The sequence below is a fragment of the Brassica napus genome, chromosome A4 (assembly GCF_020379485.1).
Source record: "Brassica napus cultivar Da-Ae chromosome A4, Da-Ae, whole genome shotgun sequence".
NCBI classification, from domain to species: Eukaryota; Viridiplantae; Streptophyta; class Magnoliopsida; order Brassicales; family Brassicaceae; genus Brassica; species Brassica napus.
This window is the reverse complement of record NC_063437.1, coordinates 16,050,250-16,076,837: the sequence shown is the minus strand read 5'-3', so window position 1 is coordinate 16,076,837 and position 26,588 is coordinate 16,050,250. Positions and strand designations below refer to the sequence as shown.

The 26,588-nt window shown below is 31.8% G+C and overlaps 3 protein-coding genes, 1 long non-coding RNA gene and 1 pseudogene across 4 annotated transcripts; 4 read left to right on the top strand and 1 right to left on the bottom strand.

The window, feature by feature from the left end:
• The first annotated feature begins 180 nt into the window (after positions 1-180).
• Positions 181-1,154, top strand: LOC125608063 (annotated as a pseudogene).
• Positions 1,155-12,716: 11,562 nt separating this feature from the next.
• Positions 12,717-15,174, top strand: LOC106376992 (subtilisin-like protease SBT1.7). The gene has a single exon (XM_013817134.3). The coding sequence runs from the start codon at positions 12,766-12,768 to the stop codon at positions 15,037-15,039; it is 2,274 nt and encodes a 757-aa protein (XP_013672588.1). The 5' UTR covers positions 12,717-12,765; the 3' UTR covers positions 15,040-15,174.
• Positions 15,175-15,326: 152 nt separating this feature from the next.
• On the bottom strand, positions 15,327-17,876 carry LOC106375129 (mavicyanin). Its single transcript, XM_048777861.1, has one exon. It carries the CDS (start codon positions 15,991-15,993, stop codon positions 15,415-15,417), a length of 579 nt encoding a protein of 192 aa, XP_048633818.1. The 5' UTR covers positions 15,994-17,876; the 3' UTR covers positions 15,327-15,414.
• A 1,179-nt stretch (positions 17,877-19,055) lies between these two features.
• On the top strand, positions 19,056-19,713 carry LOC125608062. The gene is made up of 2 exons (XR_007339113.1): positions 19,056-19,364; positions 19,454-19,713. It is a non-coding gene; the product is annotated as an uncharacterized LOC125608062 (long non-coding RNA).
• Positions 19,714-24,073: 4,360 nt separating this feature from the next.
• Positions 24,074-25,583, top strand: LOC106373864 (zinc finger BED domain-containing protein RICESLEEPER 2-like). Its single transcript, XM_048778199.1, has 6 exons — positions 24,074-24,080; positions 24,254-24,759; positions 24,837-25,010; positions 25,088-25,249; positions 25,336-25,414; positions 25,495-25,583. Exons 1-6 carry the CDS (start codon positions 24,074-24,076, stop codon positions 25,581-25,583), a joined length of 1,017 nt encoding a protein of 338 aa, XP_048634156.1.
• Positions 25,584-26,588: the final 1,005 nt, after the last annotated feature.

The following is a 26,588-nucleotide window of genomic DNA, read 5'->3' as shown; positions in this document are numbered from 1 at the left end:
GCTCACCGAACTGTTAAGGTAAACAAACAAATGTGGTCAAATGTTTGGTCATTGGGTGGTGCTTGTTTACAATGTTCGACTCTTGGTGTGGGTGGGGATTTGACTACGTGGCAAGATTCAATGCTTTTTTTCTGAAAGTTACTACAAATAATAGAAAGTAATCGAATGTATCTTTCTCATTAACATTAAAAGTAGAATGTACAATACTTTAATCTAGGTGAGTGTGTGGTCTCTGTACACGTATAAGCATCTAAACTAGTCTGTTACAATAAGTTGAGAGGTCGTTAAGTGTATACTGATTGATAACAAAGTAGATACTAACATTTTATAGAGAACAAGCTTTGGATTGCTAAGTAACATAGGTTCAAAGACACTTTTCTACATTTCATTGTGTGGCTACGCGTATATAGGAGTCTGAACAGCTGTGGATATTGCTATATAAATGAATCATCACAATACAGATAACAAAATTGAAGAAACCTAAACACTCACGCACCATGGACCCAAACAAGGCGGAGATGAGCCGGCTGGAAGCACTGCCTCAAGGTTTGCTTGGAGAAATTGCCACAACAAAAAAAAAAAAAAAAAAAAGAAATTGCCACAACAACCTGTTCATGCAAGGAATTATACCTCTCATCTTTTTTTTTCCCAATTATACCTCTCATCTTAGGACTACCATGTTTGCCAAAATCTAAGCTTCTCACCACTGGTTAAGAAACCATTACTAGCAACCCGATACACCGGTTTGATGTTGAGATGCTTGGCAAAAAACAACCCAGAAGCCCACTACATCAGAGGTATACTCAAATACTTTCATTCTGACAGTAACTTCTTGCTCTCCATCACTTCTCCGTTGCCGCTCGCGCTGGACGCAAAGAAGCTATAATCCACATGTGCATGGGCATGTTTGAGAAAGAGCAAAAAATCCTTGCGCAGCTCAACCGGACTGATTGCCATTGTGGATACTTGCTGGGAAAACATCAAAGAGTCTCTGAAAGGGATAAAGGTGCTACGGAAGAAAGCGTATCTGAAATCACTTGTGGCAGTGAAATCACTCCTTTTTTGCTATCAAGCCGATATGACACAACATGTGCCAAATGTTTTTGTTACAAACAAATGTTCAAGTTTATCTACATGATGTAGTTCATGCAAAATCTACCCTATAGAAAGATATGGTTACAACTGACAAGAAATAAGAACTAAGAACAAGGTTTGGAGAGTGAGAGAATGAGAGCTCGAGGTAGTGGTGGTCGTACCTAGGGTGCTACGTCTCTAGGGTTTCGTATGTCTCCTCCTCTCTGCGCCTTCCTCCCTTTTATTCTCATCCTTCTTCTCTTCTTCTTGTTCCCCAGATCCCGCAGCTTCCGAGATCTTCTCCGTGTCTTGTTCTCCGTCGAACTAGCAGCATCTCGTTTCTCATGCTGATGGACTCTTGATATTTCTCCTATCTTAAATTCACAATCATCTCTCCAAGCCAATACTACCATCTTCTTTAAATCTTAGACTCTAACCCTCCCTAGAATCAGGGCCGGCTCAACAGTGTTAAAGGCCCTAGAGAAAAAAAAAATTTACCTTCTAAAATTTATATACATATAATGTTTAAAATATTTTTAAAATTTAATCGTTAATATTTTGTATTTTGTAATAAAAATAAAATTATATACATATCAAATAATATTGGACCCTTTTTAATTTTATTTATTATATTTATATTTTTTTATATATAAAAATATAGATTTATAAAAAAAATTGAACCCCTTAATTAGTATTATACGGGGGACACGAGCTTGGGTCCGGGACAGTCGCACCGCTTGTCCCCCCCAATGAGCCGGCCCTGCCTAGAATGAGAGAATGCTTTACTTCAATAAAACCATTCAAAGACGAATACTTATGACATTTTCAACTCATTGCTATTTTCACCTTTAAATTCTATGATAGAAGAAAATATATTCAATACACCTCTACTTCCTTTTCTAAAATAGAGATTTCTCTCTTTTCCTCAAATTTAGAGAAAACACAACATTTTTCAATCATAGAGACACATTTGTTATTTTCTACATGATCCGTGAAGCTTTACATTCTTATAATTATAATTATAGTAAATATTTTTAGAGAATACAATTTTATGAAATAGAGTCACGCCTCTTATTTACATAATAATCTCTTACAGAAATATTTTATTTAAATATCATAATTTTATAAAATTCTTGCAAAATTTTAAAATAATGAGGTTAGTTTTCAACTTTTATAAATAAAAAATATTTTTTATAATGACAATAGAATATATTAAAGTATTACTTTTATAGGAAATTAGAGATAAAATACACTGGAAACAAACACATTTTTATTATGATATTCTCATATTCAAAAAAAATAAAGGAATTTTTTTCTGTTTCAGAAAGATCAATGTTTTCGAAAATTGTTTTCAAATATATTTTTATAATTTATGCATTTTTTATATTTTATATACTAAATTATCATTACTCCGCTAGTCTGGGTTGGGCTTCTACACATGCGGTTGACATTGTGGACTAACAGATGATCGATCCACCTTATGACATTAGTCAAAAGGCATTCTAAACTCAGATCAGACAATGTGATAGCTAATCTACTCTATATCACTAAGTGCATTCTTCTTGATACTGACCGGATCAGCCAATAAGGTATATCAACAAAAAATTACACATTTTATTATCGTAAAAATTTAAAAATCACAAAAATAAATTGTGTTTATAACATTTCAATTGGCTTAAATTATAAGAAATAATTAATCATTGTTGTATTTATAATTTAAATGAACTTTTTAATATGTCTAAAACACAAAAAATGCATCTTTTTAAAAAAAAGAAAATATATTAGAGATGCTCTTAATCCAATAAATTCAACAGTTCCTTTATTTACCTGGAACTAGGTACTCGTTACTCTCTTCTACTTGTTTGGATGCACTAAGCAAAATTTCAACATCTTTTATATTTATATCTAATATCATATATATATATATATATTTATAATAAGAGTCAAAAAATTCAAACTACGAAAACTCTATTAATGAAGATAGCTACATGGAATTAATTGTATAGTAATGTTAGTCAATGTTCTCATAAACATTTGAATATAATCAATCATAATCTTACCATAATCAAGTAATACAAAATTTCACTTTTAAAAATAATTATTATTTAACAATACTTTTACTAAATTTATTTTTATCAAAAGGTTTTATAAACAGTGTTAAAACTTCTTTAAAATATTACTATTATTAAATGAATCATAATTTCTGTCTACATATTAATATTGCTAAAAAAATATGAAAACTTAAGTAAAAATATATCCTTTCAAACTATATGTCATAATCGCTCATTTGGGTAGCTTGTCCTTTGGTCAGGTCCATATCATACATGTCTATGTACTCACTTTATTATGAGCCAATGCTTTTTTTGTATATTTTTCCCATCAAAGCGTACGCCACGGTCCATATAGATAACTTAAATTTTGGTTCAGCAAGTTATATATTAACTTAACTTTTTTGTGGAGCGTACATTGATTTGGACATAGTTATGATTCATGTTTGATAACTTTTTTTTTGATTAAAAAAAACGGATTAAACCTGAATTTATTAAAAACACACACTTAACCAACCCACAGATAAACTCTTTTCTAGACATTTAAATGAGCCGAAAGCGAAAATCCATATCTGTGTGGCCATCGGAGTTCGAACCAGGGTTTACCGTATTGAGTTTATTTCTCTCAAGCGCCACTGGACTACCACCATTGGTTAGTACATTGATTTCGTACATAGTTATAATTAATGTTTTCATGTTTGATAACTTAAAGTTTGTTTTACTGTTTCCCCTATTTCAGATTAATATAAGATCTTAAGTTTTCCCACTATTTAAAAATTTTAATTTAACTAGAAATACATTATTTTATGTGATAGTTTTTTATATAACTATAGCCAACAATAATTTAATAAATAATCATTTTATTATCTGCAAAACTTATATAAAATTGTGACACTATTTAAATTAATTTCATGTTAGATCCTAACACAAAGTTCTATACATGCAAAGCCATAAGAATTAAGAATAAATAAATACAGTAAAAGAATGCTATTTTAATAAGCTAAAAACTATTTTTAAAAAGGCAAATATAGCTTTTCATCTATATTATACTAATAAGCTATAGAAGAATGATATTTTTAAAAGGAAATTATCATTAGCAAAAACATTATTTGTTTTACCCATAAACAGAAGAAAATTATGGTATAGTTTATTTTTATACAAAAATCCATATGATATTATACAGAAAGTTGTGTTGTGATATAAGATATATAAGATATGCTTTATATTATTTTTTATGACTCTTATGAAACCTGGTTAAAAACTAAGAAAAGTTATCAAAATATTATTAATTTATAGTTATTGAAAATAGGTATATAATCACATTAATCAAAGTATTAAGAAGTTTTTGCAAAAAGTTAATTTTTAATATGTATAAAAACTATTATTAAAATTCTACTTTTTGGAGAGGTTTGTTTGATATAAAAAAACTGCTCAGCAAAAAAAAGAATCCAAATAAAAAAATAGCATCTATTTAGAACTTTGTATAAGCTAAGAAATCTAGTTTAGTCCATTTATTTAGTCTCCAATAAAAACGGAATTAATTAATAATGACATTATAATTTTCATATATTTATTGTTTTTATTATGCACAAAAAAAAGGAGCCGCTATGAAAATTTCACATATAAAAAGGGGCTAGAAAAATCTTGAACCTAATTAATAATGTTACTCTAATACTTAATCACAAGGCCACTATGGTGCCAACCAAAAAAAACGGTTGTCGTGACTGGACAACGATGAAATGGATTTTAGATCTCCATTTCTTTCTGTAAATATTTTTCAGAAAATGAAGTGTGAATCAAACTATTTGAAATACTACAAATACATATAAAACAAATTTGAAGTTACCAAACATAAATATGATTGTATTTGTAATGAATGATGCACAAAAATCTTAAGTTTATTAACATCTTCCTGAACCAGACTTTAAGTTATCCACGACTGTATCCAAATCATACTTAAAATATGTTCATATTTAATTTACATCAAATATAATATTATGTAAATAAAACTTTTGATTTCGAATTTTTTTGGCAAAAGCCTACACCCGTTAAATTTGTTGATGTAATGACGTTGTTTAAAAGCAAAATAGTCATTTAATTTATATAAGAATCAAAAACAAAAGGTTTTCTCTGGCGATGATTGGTGACAGGTTCCTTGAGCCGAGATTCTTTCCCTCCCACTATTTTTTCGTTTACTTTTCCATGTATTTAGTGATAAGCCTAGTCTATTATCGAGTTTTACTGTTTATCCAATGGCTAACCGGAAGTTTGTTCCGTTATGCTCTTTATGGGTTGATTTTAATATTAAAAAAGGTTTTTTTTTGTCAATTCTAATTATTTACCAAATAAACCAAAAACTAATTAAAATAATATTTTCTTATATAATAAATTCTGATACCCTAATCAGGAAACAGATTTAGATATTTGGTAAACTATTTTCTTAGTTCATGAAGAGAATGTGTTTATATTAGGTCTGGGACGGATCGGGTATCCGAGCAATTTTAAGTTATCCGGATCCTTATCCGGCGGATTCATAATTTTACTATCCTTATCCGGATCCAGGGTTTTCGGATATCTAAGTGTCGGATATCCTTCTAAAAATTGTAATATCCGACGGATATCCGGATCCGGATTTGGATCCTTAAAATAAATAAAAAATAATATCAATATATATAAAATATTAACAATAATTTTAAAATAAAAATCTATATAATGTTTTTAACTATTTCTATGTATAATATTACAAAGTTTACATAAAATTTATATATACTATTATAAAATTGAAAATATATTAAATAAAATTAATGTTTATATATAGATATTACTATTTTTGAAATAGTTATTAATAAAACTTACGGATCCAGATATACGAACTAAAAAATTAAAATATCCAGATCTGGATTTGACGGATCCAACATTTTATTATCCGGATCCGGATTCGGCCCCTCCGGATATCCGGATTTTCGGATAGGATCCGGATCGAATCCGTATTTTGGATAAAAAGTTTCAGGCCTAGTTTATATACACATAGTACAATCGGTTTTATCAATATGAAATATAAACCATAGCTAGGTTAAGACGGCTCGGGATTAACATTATATATACTATTTTATGTATTATATGTTCATTTATATATTTATGAAATAATAAATATATATTGAATAACTAAAAGGTCAGTAACTATTATATATATAATTAAATTGGTGTGAATACATAAATAAATTTCATAAATGCAAACAATCACCTTTTCTATTTTATAAGGTATATAATTAAATTTAAATGACATTAACATATATATAGTGTATTTTTAATATTGATATGTATATTAAATGATGCTTTCGACTCATATAGTTTTTTGATAATTTGTATATTTTTATAACAAAAAATTTAAATCTGATAACAAAAAATTTATTATGTGATTAATAGTTATAACAATTTATAAATGTTTTAAAAGTACAAGGCTAAGTTTAAAATTTAAATATTAAGTTGTCAATTTTTGTTTTTGGTTAAAAGTTGTCAATATTTACCGAGCAGCCACACCAACGTATCGACTTGATGGTACACCTGAGGTATCCATTCCTTCGAAAGTGCTTAGGTTAGGTCCGGAGAATAAGGATGAGTATATTTTTGGCAAGTTTCATAAGTGTTCTCTACCCATTCGGCTTTCATGTTTCATATCTCGCACCAACCTACTTGTCATTGGGTGATTCAGCGAGGTGTATGGCATATTGATGATTGCTTACTTTTCGTACTGCCATGGACTCCAGAAGACTCTTTTAATATCCCTGAAATCTCTATGCTTCCGGTTTGGGCCAACTTGAAGAATGTTCCTGATTGTTGCTACTCAAGATTAGGAATAAGTCATGTTGCTTCAGGACTTGGAGAACCTATTCTTACGCATAAACCCTGGCTTGATCCTACTAGTATGGGTGAAGCAAAGGTTTTAGTTGAGATGGAGCTGGATAGAGACTTTCCAAAGCTTATTGCCGTGGATGATAAACAAGGTAACATCTTTCTTGTTAATGTTGAGTATACATGGATTCCATCTATGTGTGAGAGGTGTGGTAATCTAGGGCACAAAGCGAAGAGATTTCTCCTACCTTCTACAACTGCTCAGTTCGCTGCCCCTTCTATAGACACATGTTCTGAGGTCCCTATAGTGGATATTGATATCCTTCAGCAAAAGGATAATGTTGACTCATCTTCAGCAGCTATCCATCAAAAAGAAATACATCCCAATGCAAAGCTCTCTCTTCCAACTCCAGATTGTAATGCCCCTGATCCTCAGAATCATATTACAGAGATTGAAGGTCTCATATATGAACTTGAAATCACTCCGGCTTTGCAACATACTTTAGAGCAGGAGAACTCCACTGCTTTGCCAAACTCTGTCACCACTTTACCCATATTAGTAGATTTACAATCTACTCCCATTACAACACCTGTTATGGAGTCTCCTCCATCAATCATTACCAACACTAAGGTTTGTGAAACTTTAGTTGTTGATCCCTTAACCACATCATCTAACCCTTGCGCATTTGAGAGTCCTTCTCGGTTCGAAGTGTTAGGTGATGTAGATGAAGTTGTGAGAGAGCCATCCAGCTCGCTCAACTTGACAAGAGGTGGGAGAGAGATAAAACTTCCTATTAAATACCAAGATATGGAATGGAAGACTATTTGAGGGAGAGGAAAATGTGGTCGCCGTAGCCATGGTTCTTATCACTAGAATTAATACGGTTCAAAATTTTCAAGTTTTTTAACAATATTATGAAATTTAAAATGATAAACCTACTAGAATAAGTTTTATCTGATATCTTTTAAATTAAATGTTATTCTTTCTAAATTAATATTTAAAAACTTAAAATAATGTTGATTTAAAAAAAACTGCAATTTATGGTTAGACATTTTTTCAATTACCGTTTTACCAGGTTATTTCATTGAATATACTAAATAATTATCAAGTGACAATTGGTTGAACAAATATTTTTTTTTATTTTTCTTTTTAACTAACAAACAGATTAATAATTTTATAAATAAAAATAATCCCGCGATTTCAAAGCGCGGGTCAAAATCTAGTTTAAATTAAATGACGTGGAATATAAAACAAACTATAAGTTACCAAACATAAATCATGATTATGTACGTAATCAATGTATTATGGACCCACCACAAAAATCTTAATTCAAAACTTTTACTTTTCTTAACATCTTAAGTTACAACTTTTTTTTTTTGCTTAACATCTTAAGTTACAACTTGCTGAACCAAACTTCAAGTTATCCACGGACCGTGGCATACGCTTTTTTTTTTTTGGACAAACCGTGGCATACGGTTTTGATGGGAAATATATACATAAAGACATGTTGATGGATTGATGATGTCTAATGTGGACCCAATTGCTATCCCACAGTGGACATGGGTAAATATTGCATATATACAGACAAATAGAAGAGAGTGGCGAGTACCTAGATCCAAATCTAGTCTTATGCGTCTTCTCAGTGGCAGCTTCCGTTACATTCGTATTCTGTTGCTACCAAAATATAATTGTGGTTCAGTTACATAATAAAATAATAATAATAATAATAATAATTAAATCCTTAGCCCAAATGTTAGGATATTTTTGATTACAGTAGTGTTATTCAATCATGTATTTTAATAGAATTTAAATCTAAACACAATTCACTATTATTCAAATGATGATTTAAAATTCTATTTTAAAATCTAGTGTTATTCAGTGAATGATTTAAATATAGCTTTTAAAATTTAGTGTTATTCAACTTTCAAAGATTTTAATTTTTTTTTTATATTTTAAATTGATTTCAAGTCATCTCTTATGGATTTTCATGAACAAGTGAATGAATTCAAAATATAAGGTCTACTACAGAGATTTTAGAATCCATCAACTTAAAATTTTAAAATTTGATAGATTATAAAACATTAATAATTGATTTGAAATCAGTAATTGAATAACACCACATGTATTTTTGAAAAGTGGTAGCAACTTAACATATTTCAAGAAATATCTCTAATTTTTATGTAATAACTTTGTAATATCTTTTACTTTTTTTTAAATAGCTTATAAAAATCACTTAATCTCTATTTTAAAATAATTTAATATATTTTTAATTACTATAAAATATTTTTATAAACTAATCTAGACATAGGTTTAGAGTTGAGGGGTGAAGTAGTGTTTTTAAAATGTGGAGTTTAAGATTCTAATAGATATATAAATAAATACTTAAATTTTTTTAAAAAAATTTAAAATTTAAAAAATGCTCCAAAGAGAATTTTCGAATTTTAAAAAAATTTGAAAAAAAAATTTGCAAAAAAAAATTAGAAATTCTTTTTGATAAAAAAAGTTCGAATTTGAAAAATCATAATTTGAAAACATATATTTTTTAATTTTTTTTTTAATTTTTGTATGTTATTATTTATTATATATATATAGAGCAACAAGTATAAGAGTTTTTTACCTCTTAACGAAGAATGTATTTTTAGTGAAGGTAAACATGAATAATAGTACCAATAATATAGTAAACATGAAAATTCTCCAATATTCAACACGGTTTTCCTAATTAATTTAAAACTAATCAGTGGTGAAGTAAGCTTATGATGTAAAGCATATTGAATTTCAATAACTTTGAATTTAGACATTTGTTGATTCTGAGATTTACGGTTTCAGCGTCAATATATTTTAATTTTTCAAAATTTTGTATATTGTTATTTTAAGATCTTTTTTTTCTTCTTCCTATATTTTGACCTTGAGTCATCACTATTTCTGTATTTCATTTACCTTTTCGGTGTGCGATGCTACTCACCATCACCGAAAAAGACTCACCTATGTGCTCTTATTTTTTCTTTCCTTCTTCTCTTGTGAAATTATCTGGTATTTATTGTAGATCCGGTTTATGAGTTCACATTTGTGTGGTTGTTTCTCATTGTGTTGTAGTATGTTCCGCTCAATGTTGGCCACTCCTCTTTTACCTTAGATTTTGGCTGATGCTAGGGACTGCATCTCCTTGGGTTGGATCAGATTTAGCTGTCTTTGATGTTGTCTTCTTCGTCGTTGGCTTGCCGTTAGTAGTCCCTACTCATCTTGGTTTTCAAGATCTCAGTTTTAGTGATCTCACTTCGATGCTCTCTTTCGTAGAACATAGTTTTTAATTCCTTCTTTTCATATTTCATTCAAAAAACTAATTCTTCTTTTGATATTTCATTCGAAAACTAAGTTAAACCAATATTGCTAAAACCTTCATATTATAATACATCAGTTTAATTTTAATGAATCTTCAATACTACTATTTGCAAAATAGTTTTTTCGGATTCGAGCTCTCACGTTAAAAGTTAGAGCGGTTAAAGTCAATATTACCCTTAATAATATTCGATATAATATATTTTATAATCTCGCATTGGAACATAATGAAAAGAGATTTTTTGGTGTTAGCAATATTTTAGTTATATCAAAAGCCATGATCCATTAACAAAACAAAAAGCCATAATAACAATCACATAATCTATATATATAAAAATATGTTCCTCTCACTCATGTGATGCCACGTCATCAAGTCATGCGTTATGGGAATGACATGTGTCCCATTTTATATTTGGGGCCAAAATAAAACAAAAGGCTGTCAGGGGTAATTGAACCCAGCACCTTCCAGCACTGGCAATTTCTCTTAGAACCAATAGGCTAAAGTCACTTTTTATAAATATGTGGCCGCGAGAATACTTATTATCGTGTCGGCTGGAAGCCCATGTTTTTTCTGCTTGTGGCCAGGGCCGGCACTGAACTGACGTCAAGATGAAGATCGTGAAGTTAAAAACTTTGCTCCAAACAGTTTTGCAATGTTTCCAACCTTTATAACTTGATGCATATAATATATATCAAAATACATTTTTTGTACACGCTTTTATTAGTTTTGCTTTTAAAAGAAGGTATTTGCAGTTATAAATGTTTTGTGCCAATGAAGTAATGGTTGAAAAACATCTATACATATGTCATTTTAAAATAACACCCAACATCTATATATAGTCAATACATATGTCCATGTTATATTCTAGACTAAATATTTTCTCTTTTAACAATATAGAAAACAATTTTTTTAGTCTACAAGTAAATGTTGTAAAGCAAGTATGCATTATACAAAATAATATATATTTAAAATCCATACACAAAAACATAAAAGTTAATATAGGTCTCTTTCTGACACATGCACACTCCACTATGAATAAAAATTAAAAAAAAACAGTGTTGTCATCAAACTTTATCACAAATCCACATTTGTACATCTATAATTATGAGTTGGATAATTAGTTAATTTGATACAATACCAAAGCAAAAATAATCGAAAGACAACTATACCACTGCATACTAATAAGTAACACATAACAGATAACCAAATTCTTAAATTTTTAAAAAAAATTTCAACTCGAGCATTTAGTGAATATCAAATTAACTAATATCTCGCCCGTAGGGCTAGCCAATCCTAGTTTATTATACTTTAATGTTTGTTCTCATAACCAAAGTAACCGAACTGAATCAAACTCATATTCATAAATAACCGAACAATAACCAAAAAGTCAAAAATACAACTGAAGGAGAACCTAAAAAAAAATGGAACCGAACTGAAAATCGAAAGTTCATTGGTAAACATATTTGTTAACAAACAACAGTTTAATTAATTTTTCAACAAAAAAAAATTCTGCACTTTGAATGCGCAACTCAAAATCTAGTTTATGTTTAAAATACCATAATTTTAAAAAGCTAATATTATAAAATATTTAAATTAATATATAATTCAGGGGGAATTAAAATATTTTAAAATAATAATGTTACAGAATTTTAAAACGAAAAATTAAAGTTTATAATATAAATAGATATATAATAGATATAATATATACTATGTATTTTACTTTGTAAATACTGTACACATATTTGAAATATAGTTTTCAAAATGTCAATGCATTACTTATTATTTTATTTTTATTTATTTACTGAATAATATTCATTGCAACAAAATATTTCAGACATTTTTCGTTAAATAACAGCTCGATATTTTGGTTCTTGTTCTTTATGGATCCTAAACTTTTTAATGGAAATGGGTGCATAAGAATGTTGTGCTCATCTGGAAATACAATCATTATATTTTGTGTAGATAAAAATACAAAAATAAAAATATATTTTGATATTTTAACTTTAAAATCATCATTTTCATTTTATGAAAAATTATAACATTTATCTAAGTAATTTGACAAAAATAAAATATTGAAAATTAGTAAAGACATATATCATTTAATTATAGAGTGGATCGTGTTACCATTATAATTTATACAATTATAGTTTTTAGAGGTTATTATATGAAACATGTAAAAAAAAATTGATCAATGCGAAAGGGATCAATGGATCAATTTAATTATTTAACATCAAAATTTAACTAAAATAAATTAAAATATTGATTATATGTTGTATCATAAACACATAGGATAGTTTTCAAAATCAATACTATACTAAACTTTCAAAACAGAAGAGTGGCGGTACATTCGAAATCTAACCCCTTCAATATATCCTCCCTCTTTCTCTATATAAACTCTCACACATCTTCACTTTTTTCTTCAACTCAGGGAGATACCACAAAAAGTACAAAAGATGTCTTCTTCGTTTCTATTCTCCACTGCATCCTTTTTTATCGTTCTTCTCTATCTGGGTTCCTGCCACGTGTCCAATGGAGCTCAACAAGCAACTTACATCGTTCACATGGCAAAATCTCAGATGCCTTCGAGCTTCGACCTCCACTCTCTCTGGTACGCTTCTTCACTCAAATCCGTCTCAGAATCCGCTGAGTTGCTCTACACTTACAACAACGCGATTCACGGATTCTCCACTCGGCTTACTCCCCAAGAAGCTGACTCGCTTATGACTCAACCAGGCGTCATCTCGGTTCTACCAGAGCAACAGTACGAGTTACACACCACCCGGACTCCACTATTCCTCGGTCTGGACGTACACAACGGAGATCTATTCCCTGAAACTGAAGCGTCCAGCGACGTTGTCGTCGGAGTTATCGACACCGGTGTTTGGCCAGAGAGAAAAAGCTTCTCCGACAAAGGATACGGTCCCATTCCGTCTACCTGGAAAGGCAAATGTGAGGTTGGGACTAACTTCACAGCCTCGCTCTGTAACCGAAAACTGATCGGAGCTAGATTCTTTGCTCGTGGTTACGAAGCAGAGAAGGGACCAATCGACGAATCCAAAGAATCGAGATCGCCTAGAGACGATGACGGTCACGGAACACACACGTCATCAACCGCGGCAGGATCCGTCGTGGAAGGAGCTAATTTTTTAGGCTTCGCTAATGGGACAGCTCGTGGGATGGCTCCAGGCGCTCGACTGGCAGTTTACAAAGTTTGTTGGAAAGGTGGTTGCTTCGATTCAGATGTTTTAGCTGCAATTGATAAAGCCATCGACGATAACGTCAACGTTCTATCCATATCTATGGACGATTTAACGTTGGATTATTATAGAAACGATATTGCCATTGGAGCATTTGCTGCCATGGAAAGAGGGATTCTGGTGTCCTGCTCTGCGGGTAATTCTGGTCCCAGATCTTCCGATATATCGAACGTAGCTCCGTGGATTACTACTGTAGGTGCTGGTACTATAGATCGGGATTTTCCGGCACTAGTGATTCTAGGCAACGGTAATAATTATTCTGGAGTTTCGTTGATTAAAGGAGATGCTCTTCCTGAACTGTTGCCGTTTGTTTACGCCGGGAATGCTAGTAACGCTACTAATGGAAACTTTTGTGTTTCCGGGACCCTAATTCCGGAGAAAGTTAAGGGGAAGATCGTGATGTGCGACAGGGGAGTGAACTTTAGGGTTGAGAAAGGGGAGGTGGTGAAAGCTGTTGGTGGACTCGGAATGATTCTGGCTAATACTGCGGAGAACGGAGAAGAGCTTGTGGCGGATGCTCATTTGTTACCCGCGACCGCTGTTGGAGAGAAAGCCGGAGAAATCATCCGGCATTATGTCATCACCCATCCGAATCCCACTGCTTCGATTTTGACACAAGGAACTGTTGTCAATGTCCAGCCATCTCCAGTAGTTGCAGCATTTAGCTTGCGAGGGCCTAATCCAACAACGCCAAACATTCTCAAACCGGATTTGATAGCTCCGGGGGTCAATATCCTCGCCGCGTGGACCGGAGCTAAGGGACCCACCGAACTGGCTTCTGACACACGCCGCGTGGAGTTCAACATCATCTCAGGAACGTCGATGTCTTGCCCTCACGTGAGCGGTTTAGCAGCTCTTCTCAAGTCTGTGCATCCAGAATGGAGTCCGGCGGCAATTCGATCGGCTCTCATGACAACCGCTTACAGTACCTACAAAGACGGGAAACCGTTAATCGACATCGCAACGGGAAAACCTTCAACTCCGTTCGATCACGGTGCAGGACACGTGTCACCGACGATGGCCGTCAATCCAGGACTTATTTACGACATATTGACTGTGGATTATTTAGATTTCCTCTGCGCATTGAATTACACATCGTCGCAGATCATGAAAGTATCGCGACGCAACTACACTTGCGATCCAAGCAAAACGTACTCTGTAGGTAATCTAAATTATCCGTCGTTCGCCCTTAACGTCCAGGGATCCGGCGCGTACACGTACACGCGCACAGTCACGAACGTTGGAGAAGCTGGATCATACTCGGTTAAAGTAACCTCGGAGACAACTATAGTCAATATATCGGTCGTACCAGCTGTTTTGAATTTCAAAGAGGTAAACGAGAAGAAATCGTATTCAGTAACGTTTAATGTAGACTCATCTAAGGCGTCTGGGTCTAACAGCTTCGGGAGCATCCAATGGTCAGACGGAATACACGTGGTGGGCAGTCCCGTGGCGATTAGCTGGGCATAGTGGTATTTTATGACAAACTTTGCTCTTGAAAAAGAAGAAAGTCAACGATATTATAATGCTCCTTTTTCATAAGAGTTCTGTTTAGCATAATCACATGCAGTCTGTTTTAAGGGCTAATCTAGTTTGTTTTGGAAACTTTCTTCGCTTTTACTTCTTCTCTATTACAAAACAATAAACATTCTCCGGCCACATCAATAGCTTGGTCTCTAGGTAAACTATTATGTAATGATAAATTAATAAATATGATAAATTAATTAAAAATTGATTTCAAACTATAACAGTGCAAGTTTATATATACATAAATAGACAACACAACTCAAACGTACTAAAGTTAGAAATATGACCTAAAGGAATCACAACGTACGTGAATGACTATCAAACTAAGATGAAAAGAGAAAGTAGAAAGTAGCGGAATCCGATCCAAACACTAGAGGTTGCAGCTGCGCTATGTGGAGTTGGTGGTGGACCCATCTGATGTTGTGGAACATTATTAACCGGTGAAAGAGATGACGAGAAGGTAGTAGGTGATCGAACTGGTCCAGGAACTGGAGCTGCAACGGGACCCAACGAGGCCGGTAGGACGAGGATTTGAAGCTTTTGTCCTATGTCGCAGTGACTAGGAAATCCGCATATGAAGTTTTGGTATCCCGGTTTTGTTAGACTGATCGTATCTGATCCTGTTTGATATTTAGCTAATGGTTTAGACGGTTCACACAGCTCGAAATTATTGTGAGTGACTTCAGTAACGTCGTGAAAACCGTTGTTGTATTCAAAAACCAAAGAGTCTCCGACTTGAAAAGTTCTTGAAGAAGCCCAGGCTTCATAATTAACACCCATCATGGTCCATCCGCTTGAGTCGCCCACTTTGTGCACTGTTCCTCCAACGGCAACTCCAAAGAGAGCGAGAAGAATCATCAAAGAAGTGAAGAAGGTGTTGCTCTTAATCAAAGCCATGATCGATGTTTTGGTTCTTTTTTTTTCTGGAACAAAAGAATTAAACGATGTGAAGGACAACAGTTTGAGAGAGATCTGTTGAAGTTTTGAGCTTGTTTTATGGAAATTAAGAGGGGGTGGTAGAGTGTTTATATAGAGGATTTGGTGCACCGCCTTATTTTCCTTATTCGTTTAGGTTAATGCAATTTCTCGTTTTTACTTACCTTTTCCCTCAAGTAATTACAGACTGAAAACTTTGAAAGTATACTCATATATTTTTAATCGAATATTAAATTGTATTATTTCAGCTTTCCCTTTTCTCTCTTGTTTGTTGTCGTAAACTGCCCTTTCAATTCCTGTTAAATGATGATATATTAATTTATTTGCTTAATATTTTTTTAAAATAGTAGAATCATTTTGAATGAACCGTAACGTCTGATTCCTCCACCACCTCCAAGCAAGAACCTTGAATTCAAATCCTGCGACCCTGCTTCTCCAAAAGCTGTGTACAAGACGGGGCCACGATCTTGTCAAGCTCACTATAATTGGAATCCACTACTTTAATTTATTAGCTCAACGGCCGCTCATTGTAGTAAGGATGGGCTTAAGCTTCCATTAGTAGTCGCACCTGTGGACCAGTTTAATTACTCAAGCGTATGCTACCTCATCAGCACTAAGCATTCTCTAGTTATTCGTTTAGTGCTTTTGTTTCGTTTATTTAATTCATCGTCACTGATATAACTCGTTGAGTTCTGTTTATTTTCTTGTTAACCAAAATACAACATCAAACTCACACGATCATATCTTTAATGAAAGCGTCGATATTAACATCTGAAGAACCGGCTTTTGCAACAACTCCACGACAGATCTCACAAGCCCTTCTTCTCATATCTTTCCCTTCTTCAGTCTTCTCCATCCATAAACCTTTTCACCAGTTCCTTGACCTCGTCTCTCCTTGCCAACAATTCTGTCGTACTCTTCTTGCTCTCCATCCTCATCCCAATCCTCCATTACTCAACAATCATCTTAGCATTCAAAAACTGATCCCAAACCAAAGGAAACGTCAGCTTTGGTACTCCAGAGTACATCCCTTCCAATGTCTCGTTAATCATTATACCCACAATGCGTCCAAAACCCGCCTATAGCTGCGTAACACAACACGCGCAGTTGATCCCACCAGCTTACTACAACACCCAAACTACCTTCAATAGCCTCCTTCAGCCTTGACTCGCGTGTTCCACGAGATACCCAAAGGAACCTGACTCTGCTGTCACTCACTCCTCCCAAATCCCAATATTTTCTCCAACTGAGCCTCAGCCTAAAGAAAACCCGCCTGAGATATATAAATTTAAAGAGTAAAGAATTATCAAAATAAATAAATAAATCTAAGTATTATGAAAATACTATATCATTAAAATAATTTTATAATTAACTTTCAGAAAGTAAAGAATATGTAAAATGTGAACAGAAATTAAAAATAAATAATCAGTAATAGAAAAGATTAAAGATATCAAATTATAATAATAGTTAAATTATGTGAAAATTTATATTAAATTTAATTTAATGCAAAATTAATATATATTAATTATGATAATTACTTTAATTAACATAGACTGAAAGAGAATAAAATATATTCAAAATAAATATAAAAAAACTAATATTATGATTAAAAATATTTTTATAATTTAAATCTCTAATCTTAGACTATTACAACAATAAAAAAATTAAAAATTAAAATCATAGATTAGTAATAATAGAACAAATATAAAATCCAAAATATACTAGATGACCGTAAGTAGTTAAAACTAGGTGAAATGTAAGAAACCTCTATAATTTATTAAAACATTATTCTATATTTTCAAAAAATTATAAATTATACATCATATAACAATAAATATAATAACTAATTTGTTATATGTATCCCCTATATATTAAAAGAGAAGCATTACAAAATATTTTTGTAGCTACATGTCATAACCACAATCATTCTTAGAATCCTAGAAAAATATGTTGGTCCATATAAATATATAATAAGCTTTTTATTAAACTAACCATAAATTAATCATAAATGTTTTTCATTGTTTCCTTAAATAAAAATCACGGAATTATCTAATGCGGTTAAAGTATATATATAACAATTAATGATTTTGAATAATAAAGATTTGATAAAAATTAGTCTATTCTCTATCATTTTTTTTAATTTTAACTTATTAAAATAAATTAAACGACCACATTAACTATATAATAAAAATATAGATTTTTTCGTATATTATATATTTTGAATTTTTAAAAACGAATATAAATGACTTAAGTTGCTAAAAATCTCACATAGAAATTTTTGTGATCCATGGTTTAAAATTTATGTTATAACAAGATACAAATGATTACGAAATTATATAAGTAGGAAGTCTCATTTAATAAATATTATATATATATGTATATTAATAGCTTTTAAAAATAAATTATATACCATATAAAATACATAAGTATTTTAATTTCGAATTTGCTTTGAATTTTTTTTATAAACATATTGAATAGTTATTGACAACTTAATATTTAGATTTTAAATTTTGTATTGAATGTTTTTAAAATTATAAATTACTAATACTATTAAACATCCCACAATTTTTTTATTGTTATCATTGATTTAATTTTTTTATAAATAAATACAAATGATCAAAAATAATATGAGTACAAAATATTTTTTAACAGATGTCAATATTAAAAATGTACTATATATCTATGTTAATATCATTTAAACTTAATTTTATGCCATATAAAATAGAAAAAAAATGTTTGGCTGGATTGATAAAATTTATTTAAGTATTTGTACCAATTTAATTATATACGTAATAGTTAATAAATTTTTAGTTATTCAATATATATTTATTATTTCATAATATGTAAAAAATATAGAATACTTGAAAATAATTTATATATATTCATCCCGCGCAAGGCGCGGATCTTAACCTAGTTTTTATTAAAGCCATACAAATGTTATCATTTTTTTATAAACATATAAACTTTTTTCTGTTTTTGTTCCTTAATTATTTTTCTGGTATTTAATATTAATAGGAATATTTTTAAATAATTATAACAAGAAATATATACACACATATCTTGGATAAAATATAAACATGTGAAATCTAGTTAATAATTAATGATTACATATATATTACTTCTTTAAAATTATTAAATTACACAAGATATTTTAAATTTTCATTTAATAGCACACTTTATAAAAAAAAATTACAAGAAGACAAAATTCACATTCTTTTGAAACAAGACTACTAAACAAGTTAAGGACATCACATTGTTGTTTAAGAAAATCATGAAGATACATACAGCTCTCATGTGCATATTCATCATCTCCCTATTTACTTTACATCAGTGTATGTATAGATTTTTGCAATTATAGTACTTATGTTTTTTTCGTTTTTATCTTGTTAACGTTTGGTTGATGTGTGATTTTTATGTGTAGGTGCAAGGACAGATATTAGAGATATAGATAAATCAAAACTAATCATAGACTCAAATTGTATGCGTACAAAATGGTTTAAGAAATGGGGTTGGTGTTGTGTAGCCTTAAAAGGTGATCCTTGTTGGCCCGACCAAGCCGCATGTGATTCAAAATGTCCTCGTCCTCATTCTTCTTAGAGTATATAGTAAACTTTATGTATTAAAAGGGCTTATTTACTGCATGAAAATAATAAATAATATTAAGTTACTAATTTATTTTAATTTGGAATTATTTTATTTTGAATTTTAAATAATTAAGTGTTTTATCTGCACATACAGAAATAATCATTTTATAAATATTTATTATTACATCATTATCAATTGAAAAACCATCACATTTCAACGCTATTATCTCCATCTATGAAGGAAAAAATCAGCAAAAAATATTCATAGAAGATATAACTTTAAAACTAAAAATTTATCACAACTGAATATCTGTCATAGTTTATACATTATTGGAATTTTATCCATATAATAAGTTAGAGATATTTTAATCAATGCAAATATGTTTTAAGTGAACCAACACTTGTTGTTGACAAAAAAAAAGAACCAACACTTGTCGAACACTTGGAAAGACATTGTTATACTGTATATTTTTGTTTGACTTAAATTTTTTAGAAGTAATTACGTGAACGCATTATTATTTAGTTTTGAACAGTAGAATATTAAACAATAGTATGTTAATTTTTGTATTATATGTACACAAATATATGATATAATTTCTGCAATTTGACGTGATTAGAATTTGTGAAACGGTTGGTTATCATGGAAAAGTGTATGAATAGAATATATTTATATTTTCTGAACATTTTATATGATATAATATATATTTTTGATTTTATAATAACAATCTTTATTATTATCTTATCATTATCTATTGTATTATTATTATCTAAAATTATTATTTATTGTGTTATTATCCAGAATTAATAAAAACAGAAAGTACCTAAATATAAAAACTATTACTCGATTATTTAAATAATAAAATAAATTATTCATTAATTAAGTGTAACAACGACTTACCACTCTATTTTTTTTTAACATGAAAGCTCGAATACAAAAAAAAATATTTCAGAAATAATAATGTAGATATGAGATGTAAAAATGGGAAAATATTGAGTTAATAAAAGAAATTCTATTAAATATTTTTTTTAACATGATAATGATCCCTGACAAAAGTAACAAAATCTTTGCATGTACACATATATCTACACGTTTTTGTTATTATTAGGTCATATGCTTCTAAGTTTCATTCAACTTAAAAGGAATTGAAGAATAAATGATTAGTAAAATTTGATCTAGTTATAAAATTTGATCAATTTATAAAATTTGGATCAAGATTATTGACTTTGGGTGACCAAAGGTCAATCTAAGATGCTCAATACAATCATTGAATGATAATATTAGGTCTAAAATCTAGGGCTGGACATAAATACTCGTTACTCGCCGTATATATGTTACTTGGTCCATAGTCGCTTCGATTTTTCTAGTACTCGTCGTTGTCAAGTATCAAGTCACTAAGTTTTGCTACTTGCAAGTACAAGGAAAGTAACAAGTATCGCAAAAACAATTAACGACCCGCCTTGATATTACTCGTTACTTGTTTTATTACTGAAAATTGTTAACTAAACCAGAAAAACCAAAGCCCTAAAACATATATTTCTTTGTTGTAAGATGTAAGAAATACTTTCTTATCAAAAACTTTTTTTACTGAACTTCCTTATAAAAATCTATGTATTTTGTTTCTTATTCTTTTTTATATTAGGCGCAAATATTTTATTTAAAATAATTCTTGTGTTTTTTTCCAAGTCAGAGTAAACAAAATGAATTTTCATAACATTCTCTGATAAAATTATATGCAAAGTAATTCTCAGAAACTTAAAAATATGTCCAAATAATTTATAAATACTTATGCGTAACAAGTAATCGAACGAGGCAAATAACTTGCAAGTAAAATATTTTTAAACAAGTACTTGAAATAACAAGTACTTGTTTTCGACAAGTCAAGTACAAATCCAAAAATTTATTACTCGTTTTAAAGCAACCCAAATATCAAGTATACATAAAAAACAAGTACTCGCCTTGCGTCCATCCCTAAGTAAAATCACTAATTTGACCTTATCCAGTTCCATCATACTAACCATATGTTAATTATGAATTTAACACCAATTCCATTAATATCACAATATGAGCAAACAATAATCTAATGTCCTAATAACCATTAAATACCTTAAACATCAATTTTCATTGACTAGACATGTAAAAGCGACACAAGGAGCTTTACCCACTGGAGCTAACGTACAACAAGAGGTCTACTGCATAAAACTACTTGTATTCGATGCGGAGAGCTAGAAATTGTTACGCATTTATTCCTTCGCTGTGATTTTGCAACTTCTCTTTTCAAGCTACAAAATTAAATCCTGAAAAAAGCTCGGACTTTGTTGAAGCTTTAAATATATGTAAAAAAGGTTACATGCCTGCCCCCCTAATGGTATTACCTCTGATATCTATCCTTGGATATGCTGGGAATTATGGACAGCGAGAAACAAAATGATATTCGAAGATAAGCTAGTTTCACCGGAGGAAACACTGTCCAAAACCATAAGGAATGCACGGGAATGGAAGATGGCATAACCCCTGCTGCCTACACCAACCCACCAATGCAGTCAGTCATTGATCATACCCAACTTGGATGATTCAGTACTCTGCTTTTCAGATGCAGCATGGAAGAAGGAAAGCAACATAACAGCATTTGGATGTATTTTTAAAAATAAAGAAGGGTGAATCATCTACAAGGTTTCTCGAGTGGAAAGACAAGTCTCATCGCCGAAGCTCTAGCACTGCTTTGTGCAGTACTCACCGCCCAAACACGGGGCTACTCAAGAATTTGTTTCATCACAGATTATCAACCGCTCTTAGTAGCAATTTCTTCGAAATCTCTTCCGGCTGACCTCTGTGGGATCCTCCAGGTATAGGTGTCAACTAGGCGGGGCTGACTTGGGCTAACTCAGTCTAATTCATTTTTGGCGGGATATGGATTCGTCCAATTAATAAATGGTCCAGTTGGACAAAAGACCAATTGGTACATGGTGCAACTAGGTAAAAACCAAATGGACAATGGTGTCCATGGGCTTCTTAAAGACATACTATCATGATTTTAACCAAAAAAAAACATAGCTTACAATTTTAGCAAAAAAAAACGGTTTTATCGGGAAATCAAGATTTAACGATTTTGACGGAAAACATAATTTCAAAATTTTGGCAAAAAGAACGTAATTTTACAGTTTTAAAGAGAAATTTTATAATTTTGGCGGGAAAACATAATCTCACATTTTTGACGAAAAAATGAATTTTACAGTTTTGGTGGGAAAATGTAATTTCACGGTTTTGGCAAAAAAATATAATTTCTTGGTTTTGGTGGGAAAACGTAATTTCTCGGTTTTGGCGGGAAAATGTAATTTTTTGGTTTTGGCCGAAAAACATAAATTTCTTGTTTTTGCGGGAAAACGTAATTTTTCAGTTTTGGCAGGAAAACATGATTTCTCGGTTTTGGCAAGAAGAAGGTATTTTATAATTTTGAAGAGAAAACATAATTATAGAGAGTAAAAAATCTAAACTAATAATCGAAAAAATAATTACAAATACTATTGGGTGTCCATGGGCATGCTCATTTGGACATGGTCTCTATTGGTCTTGCACATTTGTTTGGACCATTGTCTAATATAGACCACCCATTACTACCCAAAATTGAAATGGTCCAATTGGTCACGGACCATTTGACAGCTCTATCGCCAGGATATTGAATATTTATCTCCAGGATATTGAATATCTATCTCCGTTTTTTCTACCCTGTTTCTTTTAAGTTTATTGCAAAGCTTTTGAACTCCTTAGCTGATTTGATTGCTAAGTCTACTCTTTGTACCGCTACTGCTATTTCATCCTAGTCATGGGATGATTTCTTCTTAATATATTTGGTGTTCAAAAAACAAAAATGTAAGAACTCATAACTCTTAATCAGTTTCCTATGTTGTGCCAAAAGGTGAACCTCATAAATGATATTTAAGACCATCTTAGTTAATTTTTCAAGTATAGATTCTAGATTCTGCATATGAACTCTCCACTATTCCAAGTTCTCCACTCTTGCATAACTCTAAGAAGACCTAAACAAGACTCAAAGACTATATGAAAATTTCATGAAATGCAACTAAGACTTTAAAATGGATAACATGGAGAAAATGAATGCAAACTGCTTAATTCAGACTCTAAAGGAGATGAGAAAAACCAATGGAGTTGGCTAGTGACGCTTAAGGGATAATCTCATTATGGTGAACTTGCAGTTCGATTCCCACTAATCATCAGAAGATTTACAAATGTCGGTATTGCTGGGATCCACAGATTAGTCTGTTGACTTTAATTCGGTCACTGGTTAATTCAAAAATAAATAAATAAATAAATAAAGTGGATGAGAAAGGACTACCACACTTTATTTACATGGCTAAAAGCCAAGAAATATGCACACATCAATTCTTCTAACTTGTCTTTCGACTGTCTTCAAGCAAACAAACATTTCGTTATCCCTCCAATGGAAAGTTCGTCGAAGTCTGAATAAATTAATTAAGCACCGACGGGTGTGGATTTATGTGTCAAGTATGTAAGCATAATTTGCTTCTGCCACTGTCGTCAAAGCATTAATCTGGAGACTCCTTCTGATTTATAATTTACTTGGGTTTGGACTGCTTGGTTTTCCATGTGAGATGTGCAGCGCACATTCTTAACCTCATAGTACAAGATGGGTTGAAGGTAATTGGAGACTCTTTGCACAAAGTAAGAGAGAGTGTTAAGTATGTACTGTCATCGGAAACACGTGAAAACTTGTTCCAGAAATGCGTTGCGGCTGCGGGTGTAGTAGAAACTGGGGGTCTACTCCTCGATGTTCCGACAAGATGGAACTCCACTTTCTTTATGCTTGAAAGAGCCATCAGGTACCGTCGAGCCTTTGCCAAGTTGGAGACATTTGATAAGAAGGGTTATAAAATGGCTCCCACTGCTGAGGAATGGACAAGAGCTGAGAATATCTGCAATTTCTTGGGTCCGTTTGCTGTAATCACGACCTTGATGTCTGGTTCGAACTATCCTACTTCAAACTTGTATTTCTATCAGGTTTTCCAGATCCATAATTGGCTTCGGATCAATGAGGGAAGCGAAGATGAGATTGTGAGATACATGGTGCCACCGATGAAAGAGAAGTTCGATAAATATTGGGATGAAGTCAGTGGTCTTTTGCAATGGCAGCAGTCTTCGATCCAAGGTTTAAGCTTTCCATTGTCGAATGCTGTTTGGAAAAGCTTGACATGAGTACACGTGATGCAAAGCTAAAGAACTTGCGTGAGAAGCTTAGTATTTTGTTTGAGTCGTATGACAAAAAATCCAAGAATAGCTCACCGTCTACAGAGCCACGAGAGACTGTTTCACAAAAAGCTTCTGGAGCAGGGACAATGGGACTGTTTGAGAACTACGGTGTGAGTGTTTATTAATTTTTAAACCTTTTGTTCATCTCTCTTTTCATTTCTAATTTTTTTCTAAATAACCTTCTTAGGATTTCTTTGCATTTCGCAAAGTCAGTGGGGTTGCGACTGGAAAAACACCTCTAGAAGCTTATCTTGATGAACCACCTCTGGACATTACTAATTTTCAGAGCTTGGACATCCTCGATTGGTGGAAGGATAATGCCCATCGGTATGGGGATTTGCCTGCAATGGCATGTGACCTGCTAAGTATTCCAATCACAACAGTGGCTTCAGAGTCCTCTTTTAGCATTGGATCTAGAGTTCTTAACAAATACAGGAGCCGTCTTCTCCCAAAAATGTGCAAGCTTTGATATGCACTAGAAATTGGATCAAGGGATACGAATCTTATGCACATGGTAATTAATTCACATTATTATTTCTTGTAGAGTATCATTATCCCTTAGTCCTAAGTAAATGAAATTTCTGATATTTACAGATGAAGAAATCGATGGTGATGGTGAAGAAGAGAAAGTGCCATCATTTCAGTCCATTGTCAATGGGGAAGATGAAGATGAGGAAGCTTGAATTGTTATTTTGATTTGGTGTTTTTATTTTTTACAATCTGCTACATCTTGTTTTACTTGCTTGGTTTTGTTTTGACTGCTTTGATTTGGTGTTTTTCTTTATTTAAAATTTGTTAAGACTAAAATCTCATCTTCTACATGCACTATAAGATTTAGTTATCATCAATAACTCGAGCTTGGTTATCATCAGTGACTTCAAGAACTTATATGAATTGAAATTTTGACTACAAGGACAAAATGAATTTAGATATGTAGTATAAAAGCCTGAATTGTACATCTTTAACACGAAGATGAAGTGTCCTGGTCTCCTGGAGCAGCATGCAGCGTCAGTAAGTGTTATGGAACAGCACACAGCGTTTAGAAGTCCATTGGTGCACCTGATGGTTCGCAGCCCGCGGGACGACCTGTAAAGGCCTGTGCATTTCGGCGGGGCGGGCTTGGGCCGAGCTATTGGAGACCGCATCCCGCGCGGGCTTGACCCGCCGTAACCCGCACAAGAGAAAACCCGCAGCGGTCCGGGCCGGGACGGGACGGAACAACCCGTTTGACAACACTACAAATGGCCAAAATATAAATTTATTAAGGGATATGATTGGTAAAATGTGGACTGATGAAATTAATTACATCTAAAAACGTGACTCCATGAAAAAATTTCAAATTAGAAAAATTGTGAAATAAAATAAAAAAGAAATTTTTTGTGTTTTCGCTGACAAAATACAAAAAAAAATCATTAAGTGAAAATTAAGGTTTTATTAGATTGCTTGTAAAATCAAATTTTCATTATATTTAATTATATAATAATGAATATTGTAAGCTACTCACTCCGTTTTTCAATATAAGTCGTTTTAGAGAAATTTTTTTGTTCCAAATTATATGTCGTTTTTGGTTTTCTATGTAACATCTATTAATAATTAACTAGGTTAAGATCTGTGCCTTGCGCGGGATAAACGTTATATATATAAATTATTTCATATATATTATATGTTTCTAACATATTATGAAATAA

Bases quoted from the DNA above. Each gene is read 5' to 3' on its own strand.
- LOC106376992 (XM_013817134.3), top strand. From the start codon at position 12,766: ATGTCTTCTTCGTTTCTATTCTCCACTGCATCCTTTTTTATCGTTCTT.
- LOC106375129 (XM_048777861.1), bottom strand. From the start codon at position 15,993: ATGGCTTTGATTAAGAGCAACACCTTCTTCACTTCTTTGATGATTCTT.
- LOC106373864 (XM_048778199.1), top strand. The intron at 25,011-25,087 runs GTGAGTGTTTAT...TAACCTTCTTAG, and splicing joins GACTGTTTGAGAACTACGGT to GATTTCTTTGCATTTCGCAA. The intron at 25,415-25,494 runs GTAATTAATTCA...TGATATTTACAG, and splicing joins ATACGAATCTTATGCACATG to ATGAAGAAATCGATGGTGAT.